General features: G+C 36.5%; 1 protein-coding gene across 4 annotated transcripts in view; it reads left to right on the forward strand.

Moving 5' to 3' along the window:
- HECW2 (HECT, C2 and WW domain containing E3 ubiquitin protein ligase 2) overlaps nt 1–18351 on the forward strand; it is a 449127-nt gene that overhangs the window by 364996 nt on the left and 65780 nt on the right. For all 4 annotated transcript variants that reach the window (XM_043994321.1, XM_043994323.1, XM_043994320.1 and 1 more), the window contains 2 exons: nt 323–425; nt 4743–4839. In XM_043994321.1, the coding sequence (XP_043850256.1) occupies nt 323–425; nt 4743–4839 (200 nt within the window). The remainder of the gene's footprint in view (nt 1–322; nt 426–4742; nt 4840–18351) is intronic.

The following is an 18351-nucleotide window of genomic DNA, read 5'->3' on the forward strand; positions in this document are numbered from 1 at the left end:
TTAAATCCATTTGCTTGCTGCTGCTACTAATTATCTTGTGTGGTAATGTCCAAATAGAAATAGCAGAAAAATAGGCATTAGGAATCTATCTAAAGGTAGCTGGTTACTTCCTCTGCTGAAATTTTTTAAAAGGGGGAAGGGTTTAAAAATTAAACATTAGGACATTGCCCTAACTCAACTCCCAAATTGGCCCTTTTCTTGTTCATTTGCAGAGCTCAGTTCTATAAATGTACAAATTATTTCCAATTGATACACTCCCAAGACATGCTTTAGATGAGGACTCCAGTTCTTTGGCAGTACATGATTATATTTCTGTTTACAGGTAGGAGAGGACTCTCGACATTCAGGGCCACCAGTTCTTCCTAGGCCATCTAGCACCTTCAATACTGTCAGTCGGTCACAGTACCAGGACATGGTTCCAGTGGGTATGTCATCAGCTGCTATTTTGGTCTTCAGATAAGGAAATTCTAATTTTATTTTGCATGTCATTATGCAGTATACATGTGTGTACATGCTGTTTGTTGCTGTGAGTTTGGCATCTGGATGATTGTATTAATGTGACATTCCTTACTGGGACATTTTGACCTTTGGGCACATAAGATTGAAGTGATTTGGAAAGTGCCAGCATGTCACAAGTGTATCATGTTAAAGCATTGGCACAGATGCTTTTTACTTTGAAATTCTGTTGCATTTTCCTTAAGAAACCTTGATTTGAATTTTAAAAACATTGCATTGTTTAAATAACAGAATGATAAAGGTGAATTATCATATTCCTTAGCCTTTTCTGAATAGGACTATTGGATTGTTGAAAATGATAGAGAAAATGACTTATGGGATACATAAAATATGACTATTATAAATAAATTAGTCACCTGCTATTTTGAAATAAAAATGCCCAAAACTATATGTTCTAAGACTGGGGCACATGACCTTACAGTGGCATAATTAATTAAATGGAAAAAACAATGATACTACATTTTAAAAGACTTTTGAGAAAAATGGCATCTCAATCTTGCTGCTCCCTCAAGCAAAGTAGAAATATTCCCCCCAGTACTAGAAAAAAGTAGGGAAAGAGCATAATGTATTGGAAAGAATGCTAGTCAGAAACCTGGGTTTTGTCTTTCCACTGCTATTAAGTTTGGTTATGTCATTTAATCTCTGTGGCCACAGTTTCCTCATCCATAAAATGTGTGGTTAAACTAGGTCCCTTCTAATTTTAAAATTCTATGATCCCATGATTCTATTGCCAAATGATGATGAGAATTTTTCCTTTTGTGAAATATTAACATATTTACAATATTTTATAGACATAAACTTTTGTTTAGTTAAAAGGATATTCTCTTATTATGTTGGCCCATAAAAAAATGTAAGCAGAGAAAAACTTGAGAAAAACTTGAAAGGTTTTCAACTCTTTTGTTTTTATTTTCAATTTTTTTTTTAATTAAAATTTTATTCTTGATTCCTTTCAGCTCTGCTAGATTTTAAATGCAGCATTCTTTTTCTTTTTTAGTTCACCCATCTGCTTTATAGCACTATCAAGAATAGGTTTGATTCTGTTAAATTTTTTATTTGTCTTATGAATACAAATGAGGAAAGAGATGAAGAATACTAAGTCTCCTATCCTAGATGAGATAGTTCTTCTTGAGTGAGTCAGCCTTTTATGTTCCTGGTTCTCATGCAATCAGACCAATTAACATTCTTTAAGATTTATTACTGTCCTTACTTGTGTGCTGAAGTCCTATACCATGCATATAAAATATATAATATTTGTTTCTATAGAAGCAATATGCTAAGATAAAAATAGGCATTTTCTTGAGGCAAAATATCAAGCCGTGTGTCATTAAAATTGCCAGACCACTCAGATTAAATGTAATCTGTATAGACAAAGCTATCAAATTGGTTTTTAACTGCTTTCATTCTTGGGAAATAATATAAAAACATGAATTTAAGACACTAAATGTTGAAAATTGGATTATATGTTAGCAGTTTAAGAACATTTTGATTTTACATAAATTAGTTTAATCAATAATATTGGCCACTTTGAATATTTGAATATTTTATAATATTATTTAAATGCTTGTTTTCAATGTATGTATGCTGAGTATCAGAATATAAAGACAGAATAGTGAAGTCAATAGGGAGCCAGCTTCAGAGTCAAGAAGACCTTGGTCCAAGTCCTGCCCCTGTCAGGTACTGGCTATGTGGCCCTGGGAAAGTCATTCTTTAGAATCCCAGACAACTCTGTAAGGCATTTAAATTGATAAGCATTCACCAACCTCCACAAGCAGAGGTAGTGAAACTACAGGTCTAGGAGATGATGATAAGGAAAAAAAGAACAAGGAGGAGGAGGAAGAGGAGGAAGAGGAAAAGGAAAAGAAGAAAATGGAAGGAGGAGGAGGAAGAAAAGAATAAGGAGGAAGAGGAGGAAGAGAAATATTGTGTGTTATGTTAAAGTCTGGCAAATGTCTGCATCAAGGTTTTGTTTATACTCCTATTGTAACTAGATAATTATTACTTGGTTTAAGATGTTATATATCATTTATAGAACATAAAAGTATTTGCTGAACCTGGATCATGACCTAATAATTAAAAATACTTATAGCCATTTAAATATACTTTTATGGCATCATGGAATATCAGAGATGCAAAGAGCCTCAAAGACTCTCTGATCCAATGCATACATGGAAAAGAATCTCTGCTCCAACATACCTGATAAGTGGTCAGTCTTTTGGTTTTTGCTTGAATACCTCCAATAGAGGATGTAGGGAGGAGAGAGGATAATAATATGAAACCACTTGTAAATGCATTCCATTTCTAATACCTCTAATTGTTAAGAAGCTCTTCCTTACTTCCAGGTTGCATTTACCTCTTTGGAACTTCAACTCATCAGTCCTATTTCTGCTCTCTGAGGCTAAAGGAAACAAGTCCATTTTTAATTATTTTTTCTTTAAACCAGACATTAGTCAATCAGTCATTTTGGCCTCCATATAAGCCTATAAGCATATATGTATGTATGTTTATATATATATATATTGTATATCTGTGTACACACATATATGTATATATATTAATTTGTCCTTGTTTAGTATTTAACAAATTTGCTTATTTTCTATAATTGCACTTCTTTAAATTTTACAAGTCTTAGAATGTAGTTTCTTCTTTATATACAAGGCTAAATCAAGCCAATATAATGAAACTCAATATCACCCAGACAATTTTACAGCTTTAATGTGGTGCCACTTAAGGTACCAATGGAGAACTTCACAAAATTAAATAAAGCCATATTGTCAAGAATATCAAGATAAATTTTAAGGGGGAAAATGAAGAAACACTGGGATTCCATATCTTTAATTATAGTGTTAAGTAGCAATAAACAAAACTGTGTAGTACATAGAAAGATACAATAGAAAAAAAGATCCATGGAGTTGAGTCCATAATACTAAAGTAGACTTAGAAGCACACAATGTGGATAGAATTAATATAACAAAACACTGGAGAAAGAATTAATTATTAATTAACAACTTGGGGAAATCAGATTAAATATAGTAAAAAGAGGGATTATACCTGCAACCCATACAAGTATATTACAATAAATTTTAAATGTCTCAATGATCAATTTATATTAGCTCAGTCACTGATGAATTTGATTTCAACAGAATATTTTACTTAAAACAAACAAAAGAGAAAGAATAAAAAGGATTCTGATTCATGAATTTTTAAATTCTGGCTGCAGACATTATTAGTCAGCATCAGCTAAGACATATATTTATATTGTATTCTAAAGTCTGAAGTTGCAGCTGCTAATTGGGGGTGGGGCATTGTAGCTTTCTGTGCAGATGTATTGGAAAAGACCCACTTGTGGCTCGTTGTCATTTAGATATTTGTTGTAGGAATGACTTGTCACCTTCCTTGTGTCCATCATTCTTACTTACGGAACCTACTCTTGATTGTAGCTCTAGCATTTGTCCCATAGGCTATCTAACATTTCACCCCAAAAGAACCTCTGCATTTTCTGAGTGCTGCTTGATAGTTTGAGATTTCTAGTCTTAGCCTCCCAAGAGTTAATAGCTATGGCTTATTTTCTTTAAGTTCCCTGCATTGTAGTCTTCCTAACATTTTAATGCAAAATTGTTTGTAATTGCCACTATTTGGCTGTCACTCATCTTCCATGTATCTATTGTCTGTTGGGAATTGTCTGATGGGATATACAAAGTGTCTTAGCATCATTCTTGTCTTGCCACTTGATGATAACTGTGATTCCATTAGATGATTCTGTTAAAATGCTCAATGAGGACAGATGTTACATATATTAATAGATTAACCATGAGTAATTGTTGCTGTTGTTGTTCAATCATTTTAGTTGTGTCTGACACTTTGCTACCCATTTGGGGCTTTTTTGACAAAGATACTGGAGTGGTTTACATTTCCTTCTCCAGCTCATTTTATAGATGAGAAACTGAGGCAAATATGGCTAAGTGACTTGCCCAGGATCACACAGTTAGTAAGTTTCTGAGACTGGATTTCAACTCATGAAGACAAGTCTTCCTGATTCCAAGCCACCTAGTTGCCCAGTCATAAAGTAAATTACATGCTAATTAAAGTCATGATAATAACACTAATTTTAGATACAACCAAAATATCCAAGTATCTTTTAAAAAAAATTTGCATGGAGTTTTATCATTATTAGTACAGCAGAAATTCCAGATTGTTCTTAAAAATATTTTCCTTTTCCATTAACACAGCCTACAATGACAAGATTGTTGCATTTCTGCGTCAGCCCAATATCTTTGAAATTCTACAGGAGCGTCAACCTGACCTTACCAGGAACCACTCACTCAGGTAACCATGATGCTGTTGGTCTCATTGTTCTATTTCTGGGAAGCAACAATCTCAGTTTTTAGCAATACTGACAAGTACTGGTATTGGTAACTCATTCTTCCTTTTTGGTACATTAGGATAAAAGATGCCTTGTATAGAAAGAGATTCTTCAGAGCAAGGGCTGTCAATATTGGTATTGAACTTCAACTTCTTTTGTGTGATAGCTGGGTCAAAAAACATCCCAATAATCTGGAACTCTCACAGACAGAAGGGTTCTCTAAATGGGAAAAGAGTAACTTACTTCTGCAGCCCAGAAATCTTCCTATTTTTCAAAAGCAAGTAGAAGAAATGAGATAACAATCCTTCTGTTTTGACAATCGACTGAGGACCCAAAAGTAGTTTGAAACTGATTAAAATCAGGTTTTCCAAAGTCCGATGGTTGACATTCTCATTTTATTGTAACAATAATGCATTATTATTCCATTACAATATGACCCATTGCACAAATTCAGATAGAAATCACATGCTTCAAGAGAAGGATCAAATCGTGTTTCTAGAAATGCATTATATACAATGAAAACCTCATAAAACATCATTATTATTCTTGTCCCATGACAAGCATTTTATGTTGTGAAAGCACATTCCCTATAGTTCCATTCCAGATCTTCATTATCATACCTGCTATAGCCCAGAATTTAGTGCAATGTGGTTCCATATTATGCAAGGGGATTTTGTAACCTGAAGGGCAGAAGGTAACAACTCAAAGTCTTAACTCTTTGAGGCTCCAGAGCAGAAATTCCATAGCTCTCCTCTTTTTTTGCCAAGCCCTCTAACATGTAGTGCTTGAGCAATAAAGATACCTCAAAAGAACTAAGCAGGTTTTGTAATTTCCCCTACACAATATAAGTAACTCTTCTTCAGCAAGTAGGGTAACCCACCCACAAATTTGGAGGGTTTATCTGGAGAAAGTATATATAGTAGTGAAATGGAGTATTTTATAGTCTTCCAGGTCTTTGATAGAATTGTCAATATCACTTGTTGAAATAGAAGATCTTTGAATCAATAAAAGGGAACTACTCAGTAGTTGATACCTTCTCAAGTCGGTCTTTTTGGTTCCCAATTACCTCAAATGTTTCAGGGTCTGTTTCTGTAACAATTATGGAAGAAGAGGGGGAAGAAGAGGCTGGCATTTTAGTTTAGTATTGTTTCTTCTGCAACCTGATCTGTAGCATAGACTTAGAGGATAGTATTCTCATGAGGCTCCAATGTATTTGTTGATGAATGAATGCAATGAGTTGCCAGGTTTTGAACTGTTATTGTACACATTCATAACTTGGATACATTATAAAATGGAAAAATTACATGCTGTCATGAGAAATGGAAGGAAATGAGACCAACAAATCAGTGAGATGGTATTGTTCCTCTTAGCCAGGGTATATGTCATAGTTTTCTCTCTTATAAAAAGGGTAGTTTTGGGTAGTCAAAAATTTAGTTTGTCATAACGAAGTAAAGGGGAAGTTTATATATTTGAAGGAACATTCTGTCCCATGTAGTTCTAAATTGCATTGCAAAAATAATTTCCAAATGAGCAGGGTGACCTGTAGCGTTTGTCTGTCAATAGTTTTTGACACTTTTCATCATGGATTTAATTACATAGAATAGACCTTTAAAAAAAATTAGAGATGAAAGTTACCTATGGTTCAATCTCACAGTATCCCATTTATAATTTATATTATCCATTACATGGAATTTTAAGAAGTAGAGGTAGGGGGCGAGCGGATAAAGCACTGGTCCTAGATTCAGAAGGACCTAAGTTCAAATCCAGACTCAGACACATGCCACTTACTAGCTTTGTGACTCAGTCACTTGACTGAGTCACTTGACCCTCACTGCCCTGAGAAAAAAAAAGAAAAGAAAAGAAAAAGAAAAAAGAAATAGAGGCAGGTCTATAGTATGAGAGCACAAGCTCTTCTATCAAAGATTTATGCAATGACAAGGAAAAATCTCACCCAGGAGAAGGAATGGATGGATTGCCATCTCTACTAATAGAAGGAGTGGACACAACAGTGAAATCAAAAGTCCATCAATATTTTATGATGTGTAACAAGAACATATGTTTATATGTCAGTATGTGTATATATGTCTATGTATATGGATATACACATGTATAAGCATAATTGCAGATTCTAGGGGAAAAGGAAAAGACCTATGTATGGGCTCAAATCAAATAAATTAAGGTAATGAGAATTATTTTTTAATCACTGTGACAACCATAAGCAAGACACAACAGTTTAAAGTGGAAAAATACCTCTTACTCCTAATCTGGTATCAGCCTGTTTTTGTTTGTTTGATTTCTGTGTTTTTTTTAATAGCATATACTTAGCAAGGTAAAGATGGTTCAGATAACTTCCTTGTACAGATTTCACAGTAAAAGTGGGTAAATTAGCTGCCTTTGTGACATGTTGCTTTTATAAAAATAACAGCAATTTCAACAAAACTACTAACCTGTGTTGGTAAAGATGGATCAGAATTATACGTGTGATTTCATTAATGATGAGATCTCCAGGATAAATAAATTCACTTGATCAATGCAGGTTGGTAATTGCTTTACAATTTATAGTCTTGGAGAGTTGTCTACAGCACTAAGAGGTAATGGGACTTACCCAGGGTCATGCAGCCATTGTTTATCAAAGGTAATACTTGAACCCAGGTCTTCTTGGCCTTGAGGACAGGTCTCTGTTATGCCTTTAGAATAAGACATGCCCTTTAAACTCAATTTCTGGTTGTAGTGATGTATTTGAAATTCCTTGATGATGTCTTTTATTGCATACAAGCCAAAGCTGATCACATGCTACAGCCCATTTATGCCTGCCATGTATCTTTCCATTGTCCATTTGATCACCTGCAATCCTCAGTGTTTTTTCTTTGTATCTCTAATACTTAGCACAGTGCTGGGCACACAGTAAGTCCTTGTATGTTTGTGATTATTTCTGCTGCTGCTGATAATGGGTGGTAGTGGTGGTACATCAGTTTATAGTTAAGAAATAAGGTATTGTGGAAGCACCTATTTATATTGGTAGGACATAATTAGACAGGGGCCTATAGCAAATGTTATTGTATGCTTATAGTAATGGTTCAAGGAAATAGGTCTAATTACCCACTTCATAAGATAATTGTTATACAAGTCTTTTGCTGTGTATAAATATCTAAGATGTGATTTCACCTATGATCTATCCAAAGCCATGTCATAATGAATAATCAGACATAATAATGATGACAGTAATAATAAAAAATTGCTTTCTGAAGCCATGATACTAATTTGTATAGATACTTAATGACCTCTTTTTAAAAATAATAAACATTTTTATTTAAAATTTTGAGTTTCGGGGGGCAGCTAGGTGGCTCAGTGGATAAAGCACCAGCCCTGGATTCAGGAGGACCTGAGTTCAAATCCAGCCTCAGACACTTGACACATACTAGCTGTGTAACCCTGGGCAAGTCAACCCACATCGCCCCCCAAAACAAACAAACAAACAAAAATAAAATAAAATAAATTAAAATTTTGAGTTTCAAATTTTATCCCTCCTTTCCTCCTTCCCCTCCTCTTCCCTAAGGCAATAAGCAACCAGATATAGCTTATACATGTGCAATTATGTAAAACTTAATGACATCTTTTCAACTAAAGTTTGCTCAGCTATACTAGCTGTAATGCTTTGTAGCTTTTGGCAACTTTGCTATGTAACAATCTGTTGTTTTATAATAAACATTTTTATTTCAAGTTTTGAATTCCAAATTTTATCCCTCCTTCCCTTCCTCCCTTCCCCCTCCCTGAGGTGGTAAGCAATAGGCTATATGTGTTCAATTATGTAAAACATTACTTCTCTCTTCTTATGTCTCTCTGAAATACTCAAATGGTTCTGTGATGTTATTGATTAAGAAGTCCTCTCCAATGATGCAAATCACAGCTCATGCTTTTCATACTAAATGACACCTGTCCATGTCCTCCCATAAGTTTGCCTCAGGAGGTCCATCCAACATCCTAGAGGCATTTCTTCTGTCATTGTGAGGGTACCAGTGGTGCACTTGGGTTATCTACCTGTCATCCTCTTCCCTCCACCACGTAGTCAGCCCATCTTCTCTTCCTGCCACATTTTTCCTTGATGTCATCTTTTACTCCTGTTCTTAAATCTTTTCATGGAATATATATTGCTGCCTGTCCACAACCAACATGTTTTCCTCCATTACCCTCTATGTGAATTTCTTGTTGTTGTTGTTGATTCATTTCAGTTGTGTCCAATTCTTCATGATCATATTTAGAGTTTTCGTGTCAAAAATACTGTAGTGATTTGCCATTTCCTTCTCCAATTCATTTTTAGAGATGATGAAACTGAGGCAAACAGGGTGAAGTGACTTGCCTAGGGTCCCACAATTGGTAAATGTCTGAGGTCAGACTTGAACTCAGATCTTCCTGACTCTAGGCTTAGTGCCCTATCCACTTTGTTTTTGTTTTTTTCTTTTATAATAAACATTTTATTTATAGTTTTGAATTACAAATTTTATCCCTCCTTCCTTCCTTCCCCTCTCCTCTCCCTGAAGTGGTAAGCAATCAGATGTGAGTTATACATGTGCAATTATATAAAACATTACCATATTACTCATTTTGTAAAAGAAAACTTGAATAAAGGAAAAAAATGAAAGAAAATGAAAAATAGCATGCTTCAGTCTGTGTTCAATCAATATCAGTTCTTTCTTTGGAAGTAGATACTATGCTTCATCTTTAGTCCTTTGGGATTGTCTTAGATCATTGTGTTGCTGAGAACAGTTAAATCATTCACAGTTCTTCATCAAATAATATTACTGTTGGGGGCAGCTAGGTGGCACAGTGGATAAGGCACCAGCCCTTGATTCAGGAGGAACTGAGTTCAAATCCAGCCTCAGACACTTGACACTTACTGGCTGTGTGACCCTGCTCAAGTCACTTAACCCTCATTGCCCCGCAAAACAAAACAAAAACAAACAAAAAACAACAAATAATATTGCTGTCTCCATTTTCAATGTTCTCTTGGTTCTCCTCACTTCACTATATATCAGTTCATACAACTCTTTCCAGGCCTTTCTGAAATCTTCCTGTTTGGCATTTCTTATAGCACAATAATATTCCACCACCATCACATACCACAGTTTGTTTAGCCATTCCCCAATTGATGGCATTCCTTTGATTTCCAATTCTTAGCCACCACAAAAAGAGCTGCTAGAAATATTTTTGTACAAATAGGTCTTTTTCTCTTTTGAGGGGGGGATGTCTTTGGGCTATAAACCTAGCAGTGGTATTGCTAGATCAAAGGGTATATGGAGTTCCATAGCTCTTTGGGCATAGTTCCAAATTGCTCTCCAGAATTGTTGGATCTTGTCCTAACTCCACTAATAGTGGATTTGCTTCCCAGTTTGCCTACATACCCTGCAACATCCAATATTTTCCTTTTTTGTTATATTTGCCACCCTGCACTCTATCCACTTTGCCACCTAGCTGCTTCCTCTATATGATACTCATTTTTAATTCTTTTGAGATATTTGCATTCCATGTCTCATTGCTATATAACAAACCTGGTAGAATATTGATATTGAAAATGTGAGCCCTTGTTTCATGGAATGCCTGGAATTGCTTTAAAAAAAAAATCCACCATTTTTAAAGGCAAACTAAGCTTCTCTCCCTCCTTTTCACCTCTGGGGCCAACTCATTCTCTACCATACTATTATTGATCTCAGATATATAATATTTATGGACAATTTCTATGTACTATCCAAAAGCACGTTGTACTTTGGGCAGTAGAAAGCTACCTAGTCTTTTCCATGTGGACACATTCTTTTAAGTGGTTACATTTATCTTTTTTTTTTTTTTTTTTTTTTAGTGAGGCAATTGGGGTTAAGTGACTTGCCCGGGGTCACATAGCTAGTAAGTGTTAAGTGTCTGAGGCCGGATTTGAACTCAGGTACTCCTGACTCCAGGGCCGGTGCTCTATCCACTGCGCCATCTAGCTGCCCCTACATTTATCTTAAAGAAGATTCTGCAGTGTGCTGGGGTGTGATGTAACCAGCATGATGTTGTCTGCCAACTGGAGCATCTGGAGGACCCAATCATTCACTGATAATCTCTTTTCAACTTAGACTCTGTGTTAGACCTCACAGTGGCAAACATCTTTAACAAGAATGCGTCTCCGTGTTTTATGTTAATGATCTGAAGGTCATTGGACAGGGTTACTTCTGTTGTTATAGCAAAGACTTTTGAATGACTTTATGTATGGATGGGAGGCAATTTGTTAGAAAAGAGGATTTTGAGGAGTCAAACACTTTTGTCAAAGTCAGACATTGAATCAAATGCTTTTTCTTATTTAACAGACTAAGTACAATGGGATTTCATCTTGTCTTCATCTTACAGTTAATTGCAGAATGCTAAAGATATGGATCATTGTTGAGTATCACTTGTTCTCCTCTAATACCAAATTGGACGTAATTGAAGTTTCTTTATCCTGGGAGTATAACCTCATCAAATTAAAGACAAGAATGGCATCAAGCTAAGCACATAGTTCTTAAAGCACCGCATGTTGTACTATATTACTAAACTTGCCACTTAGTGTTGCTTTTTATCTCACACATTGACATTTCCTGACACTCCTTATAAACCTACTTTGCTTATTTCTCTCTATTTCTGAATATGTGGTTTGACTAGTGTACCCATTTTTCTTGGGTGCTAGTAGGTTGTATGTGTTTTTGACAGTGCTACATGCAAACACATATGCCAAAGAGTTTGAATTTCAAAATAAGGTGACAAAGAAAGCATTGATTGCTAAAGTACATAATAAAATGTTTTGATAGTTGTGGGTTTATGTTAACTGTATAAATACTTTGTTAATCTCTAGAAAAAAATGTTTTATTATTACTGCTGCCTCACTGATGCCTGTTCAGGGTCCAAATACTTGAGATGCCTTTTGGGTGAGGCTACCTTACAATTAGATTAGATAGTATTTACTGTTAAAATTTTTAGGACCTTCAGGTAATCTCAACTGGTTTTGGTTTGTTTTTTGTTTTTTGGTTATTTTTGCTTTGTAACCCCAGTGACTTGCACATAGAAAGGGTTTAATAATTATTTGTTGAATTTAGATGAATCATAGGATTATCATTAACTAAAATTCTTTGTCTGGGCTTTCAAGATGTACCTGCTTCATTCTTTTTTTTTGTGCAGGGCAATGAGGGTTAAGTGACTTGCCCAGGGTCACACAGCTAGCGAGTATCCAGTGTGTGAGGCCAGATTTGAACTCAGGTCCTCCTGATTCCAGGGCCAGTGCTTTATTCACTGCACCACCTAGCTGCCCCCACTGCTTCATTCTTAATGCTACTTTTTGGACAATGACATTAGAGTGCTCTCTTCTCATATGTTGAATTACAAAGAATTTATTCACTACACATATTCTCTTTCTGTAGTCTTCCCAACTAAGCATTATTTCTGAAGGAAGGGAAAATGAAGTGCAGAGTGATAGACATATACAGAACAAGAAAGAAGGCCCATCCACTCAGTCCAGCTCTCATTCACATTGTATATTAAATAATAAATAACAATTAAATAAAGAGCTTCACTATTTCCCCCTCCAAACTAAAGCCTTTTAGGTAAGAGCCCTGGAAAGTACAACAGTTTCTACACTTCACTCTAATTGCCATTCCATATTTCTCCTTTGCCAGCCTGTGTATCCTCAGGTGAGAAGCAGGATGTGCAACACAGCTCAGAACAACTATAGCTCCCTGTGCCCCCCTCCCTCCCTTAGCACTGTAGGTTTCATGTCAACCCTAGAGGCTATTGGATTGTCACTCACAAATTGGAAACCCTTGCTTTATGATGTCAATTTAACTGGGTAGTAGTTGAAGTAGGGGGAGGAGAGGATTTGGAGAGAAAGAGATCTCTATATGCTAGGACTCCTCTGGACATTTCAAGCCAATACAAAAACACAAAATTTAAAAGTGAGGGGAGACTTTTTAAGAGCCAACTCACGCCTGAAAGGAATCACCATTCCAACATATCCAACAAGTGATCCCCTAACACCTATTTGAAGACCTCCAGAAGAGGGAGCCCATTGCCTCTCAAAGCAACCCCATCTACCATTGGACAGCTCTAAGTGCTGGGAAGTTACACCTGAGAAAGAGCCTAAAATGGCCTGTCTACAGCTTCTCCCTCTTGCTCCTGGCTCTGTCCTCTGAAGCCCAGTACTACTAAGCCTCCTTCCATATAACAATCCTTCAAGTGCTTGAAGACAATCGTTATGTCCACCCAAGTGTTTGGCTTTCCAAAGCAAATATCCTCAGTTCCTTCAGCTGATCCTCCCGTGAGTTGAAGGCCCTTCACCAAATTGGTTACCCTCCTCTTGTCACCCTCCAGCATATCAATGTCTTTCTTCAACTGTGTTGCCCAGATCTGAACGCAATACTCCTGATCAAACAATCAGTAAACATTTATCACATGCCTATTATATGCCAGGCATTGTGCTAAGCACTGTAGATTCAGATGTGGAAAAAGAAAGTCGCTGCCCTCAAGGAATTTACAATCTAATGGGGGAGGACAACACACAAAAGGAAACTGAAGAATTCATGGTCTTGGGGCAGGGGTTAGAAAGAGAAGGTGCCCACTGAAGGGGCATGGTGAAGTCAGAGCAGTCCCAGAGTAGTGTATCCAGATGTCTGAGCTGAGTTCTCCCTTTTTTTTTTCCTTTTTTTTTTTTTTTTGGGGTGAGGCAATTGGGGTTAAGTGACTTGCCCAGGGTCATACAGCTAGTAAGTGTTAAGTGTCTGAGGCCGGATTTGAACCCAGGTCCTCCTGAATCCAGGGCCTGTGCTCTATGCACTGCACCACCTAGCTGCCCCCTGAGTTCTCTCTTTAAATGGAGGTGAGGAGGACGGTGAGGAGGCGGAGTAGTACCAAGGCTGATGAGATCTTGCAGATGATGAAATTATCCCCAAAATGAGCTTCCTGGGGCTTGGTGAAGAAGTCCCAGAGTAGTGCAGCCAGGTGAGAAATGAGGAGAAAAGTTCACCTACCATGTGACTGGTGCTGAGGCTGTTTCTGGAAAAGGCCCTGTCCCTTCTCCCCTGGTATACAGCACCATGGCTTCTGTGATGCTGTGACTTGAAGGGCAACATTGGATGGGAAAATGGGCTGTAAGCAAGCTTTAGCAGGCCTTACAAATAATGATCAAGAGTGGATAGGTGAGGCTTTCTCCTCCCCTCTTTGGCTCCTTCAGGTTCTCAGGTCCTACCTTATCTTTCAAAGTTGGGTGAAAACAGCTCTGATCTTTGTTCCCCTACATCTTGTTTCAGACTTGTGGTCAGGCTAGAGGATGTAAAAAGCTGCCTGTTCACCGTGTATGAATGTCCCCTTCCTGCCCAAGTATAGGCAAGTGTAGGAAGTGAAGACTGCCTCCTTGCCTGCCTGCACATCATCTGGTTCTATGAACCACTTTATTTCACTGTCTCTTCCTGTGAGACTTGATAGGCTCTTTTTTTTTTTTCCACTTAAACTTCCTCTCTAACCTCAGGACTAGAAAATCAACTTGTGGCTAATTTGCCTTTTTGCTACTAAGCCCCAATGCAATTTCTTGTTATGAGCAGGAGACTACACAGGGTAAACAGTTCCTAATCTGTTTGTTTGCTTTGGGGGGGGGAGCAGGGAGAGAAGGGGGAAGTAATAGATATAATGATGTGTGGCACCATTTTATATCCCTCTCTACAGGAGGCTAGATAATGGGACAGGGGTAGGGACTGAAACCATGCTTTTATTGGTGTAGGGAAAGGAATTTCCTCTACCAACAACAACCAAAAACGAGGAAAAAACGCTGCTACACAACTTAAAAATCTTAGAGAATTGCATAGAGCTGAGAGGCGGCAAGTGACCTGCCCAGGATCATATGGGTAAACTCTAGCAAAGATGAGACTTGTAACCAGGCCTCCCTGGCTCCAATGCCAGCTTAATACAATAATATAATACATCTATACCCCTGAGTCTGAGCCAAACCAAGATAGAAGAGGAAGACAGATTCTACCTGGTCTAGTTCATTCTTCAAGTCGGATATTAATCTCTGGCTATAATGATGAGAAGGAGCTCGAAGAAATGAGCCAGATTTTCTTCCCCTATCTTTGAAATTTCTGCTTTGGAATGTGTAAAGACACTTTCCTATAACTGAATCAAAATGTGTGTCCTCTTGCCTTACAAAGGTTGTGATAGCTAATTTTTTTCTTTGCTTCTCCCTTCCCTCCCCACCCCAATAGTTTTATGCCTATCTGTTAGACTGAGGCCAAATGGAAGGAATTGGTAGAAAAGCTAAGTGATTTGTAGGCAGATTTTGCAATCCAGAGCATTCTGTGGTTTAGAAGCATTGTTACTTCTGATTATTTCAGAACCCATACTATATTTTGACTTCACCAAAATGGGTACTTGGCTTCAACAGAGCATTTTCTGTGGGAATTTTTGTCTTAAGACTGATTGTCCTGAGATGACCTGCTGGAGCTGATTTTCTAGGGCGTATCTGAGTTCCGGAGGAAGTGGTGAAAGTACTTAAGTATTTGAGATACTGCCAGAAGCCTAGCACAGGTAATGTTTTGCTGGAGTTAACTCCTATTTGGCATCTCATTTTAGGCTTTTGGGTTAACTTAGAGGTATCATTATTTTTAAAGATGCAATTTTAAAAAGTTTTATTACAATGAAATTGCTTAATTTCATTGACTAAAGTATCATAACAGTTTTTCGGTCATTCCCTTTAAACTCTCATCAGAATTCTTTGTCCATTCTTTATCATTTACATTTTCTCTTAGATATTCAAAGTTATTGTGTACTCTGTTCTTCTGGTTCTATTTTTTCCACTTTGCTTTATTTTCTAAGTGCTTTTCCAGAGAAGAAAGTACAACCTTTACATCTATTTTTTTCCTTAGAGTTACAAATGTTCTGTTAAGTTATTGGGCTAAGTTTACAAGGGTCCTCTTATCTTTCTCTAGAACAGAGAAATGATATCAAGGTGGTGTTTTGTTTTGGATTTTGTTTTGATTTTTTTTGTCCACAATACTAAAAATATTTTTATGTAAATATGTTTCATATTGAATCAATTTTATATTTTTAGTGCTAGTTTATCAATTGTTTATAGCTTTATTGTGTTGCCAAAAAAATAAGTTAATTTATATAATTGATTCACTTAAGAGAAGAAAAAATGTGACTTGATCTGAGCTATAAAATGAGGGCTTTTCAAAACAGTTCGAGTAGGATCCAGTTAGTGCCTTATTTCTTGTGGTCATTAAAAAATACATGGGTGGGTTATGAGAAAAAAAACCACAAATACAAGTGCTGTCGGCTAATGAAATGGGTTACTGAAGACTTTGAGCATAACTTTAAAAAATAGATCAATATGAAAAACATAGACATTCTTTATTCAGAAAAAAGGAGGTGCAAGAGGATAAATGACCTTGGGTAAGGACTATTATGATTCTAGGATTTTATGAAATAAACCCTTGTATGACTATGAAAAGTAAATGTACCTCCAGAACTATACTGAGTAAGGTCAAATTAGGCCAAATAGTTCTTTAGGAAACGAGGTAATACTTGATGGCCTAGTTCACTTAGGAACTAGGAAGCAGTTCACTTTTGTTTTAAGTCAGGGCAGTAGGGTAGAACATTTGTGAGTCACTATTGAGGCTTCTACCACATCCTAAATAGCAGTCAGTAAGTGCCTGCTATAGGCCTAGTACAAAAGATGCAAATGACTGAAACAAAAAGAAAAAACGGGGGCAGCTAGGTGCTTCAGTGGATAGAACACCAGCCCTGGAATCAGGAGGACCTGAATTCAAATCTGGACTCAAACACTTCATACCTACGAGCTGTGTGACCCTGGTCAAGTCACATAACCCAGATTGCCTTCCCCCAACCCCCAAAAAGAAAGAACTTTTAGTTGTCAGGGAACTGTTATACATGCATGAAATCATGAGTGAAGAAGACAGTGATGATATGTGTGTGCATGTATATATATATATATACATGTATGTACAATGTATATTTGTGTATATATATGTAGGAAGCATATGTATATATACACCTGTATGTAAGTATTGTATATATGCATGTATGTATATATGGGTTTCTTCTGATTTGGTTCATTCTTTAAGGGAGATAGTAATCTCTAACTCTAATGATGAAAAGGAACTTGGTGTGTTTGCATTCATGCCTACATCATCTACCAACAAAAGGAAGGGCTAAATTGTGTGATATAAAGTCAGATAATCTGTGACTATCCTTCCTTATGCCCAGTTCCTGAAGGACATAGCCTGTGTCTTTGCCATTGTGATAAAAAGATTGGCCTTCTGGATATGATCCTCTCTCAAAACAGTCTCCCTTGTAGAATTAGACTCATTTGCTTTGTAGTGGCATCTGGCTAACAGATAATTTTCTTGGTAGTGCTACAAAATTTATGAATGAGTAAACTTTTCTCCACTCTCTTCCCTTCTCCTTTTCCATGGCATGTGATTCATACACCCAAAAAAGCTATGTTTCCTTACTCAAGACAAAGGAACCATGCAATCCACACTGGTTCAGTGAGTTATAACTGGTTCTTCATAATTTAGCTATTTGCAATCCTCTACTTGAGGAAACTGGAACAAATGGTTAGCCTGTTTGTTTTAGATTTATTTTTTATTTTATCTGTGCAATAGAATACATGGATATTTTAGTAAAAGCCTATATAGGAAAAAAATACATAGGTTATAGAGAGAAACTTTATTCTTTTAGTATATGCATTTTAGTCAGGAAGTTGGTATTAACCCACTGAGATCATTTCCTGCATTAATTTGTTTTTAGTTCTAATATAATATTTGTCCAAATGAATTTTATTTTAAAAGATAATTTTTAATGTCATCAAAATAAGAGTCGCTAAAATGTATGATTTTGTTTCCCTGTTACACAACTAAACCTAGTTTTGCCAACCATCTATGAGAAAAAGTTTTGCCCGCTTCAAATTTTGAAATAACCTGAAGCAGATGCTTTCAGAATAATTGTTCTGTACCTTTGAACTTCATATTTCTTAGGAATTATTTTTGTGTTGGAGCATCTGAACAGAGCTGAAGGAATTCCCACAACTGTGATGACCGGGTACATTACGGTTTCATGTTATCCAAGTACAACCATCTCCAGTGATTTCCTATTTCCTTTAGGATAAAATATAAAACACCTCTGTTTAGTTTTTTAAGCCCTATACAAGCATCATTGAACATTACTCCCTTTCTTGAACTCTGAGATCCAGTAAAACAGGTCTCTCTGTTCTTCACCCACCATACTTCATCTCAAACCATTTTTCACTAAGTATTCTATTCAATAAAAATACTTAATGACCACTGTGGTTAAAGCCCTATGCCAGGCATTGGGGAAGACAGTGATAAATAAGAAAGTATTCCTGAATCACAGGCCTTAAATCTCTGTAACATAGATCTAGATGCAAAAATGCAAGAACTAGAAGA

Source organism: Dromiciops gliroides, chromosome 3, assembly GCF_019393635.1.
Source record: "Dromiciops gliroides isolate mDroGli1 chromosome 3, mDroGli1.pri, whole genome shotgun sequence".
NCBI lineage: Eukaryota > Metazoa > Chordata > Mammalia > Microbiotheria > Microbiotheriidae > Dromiciops > Dromiciops gliroides.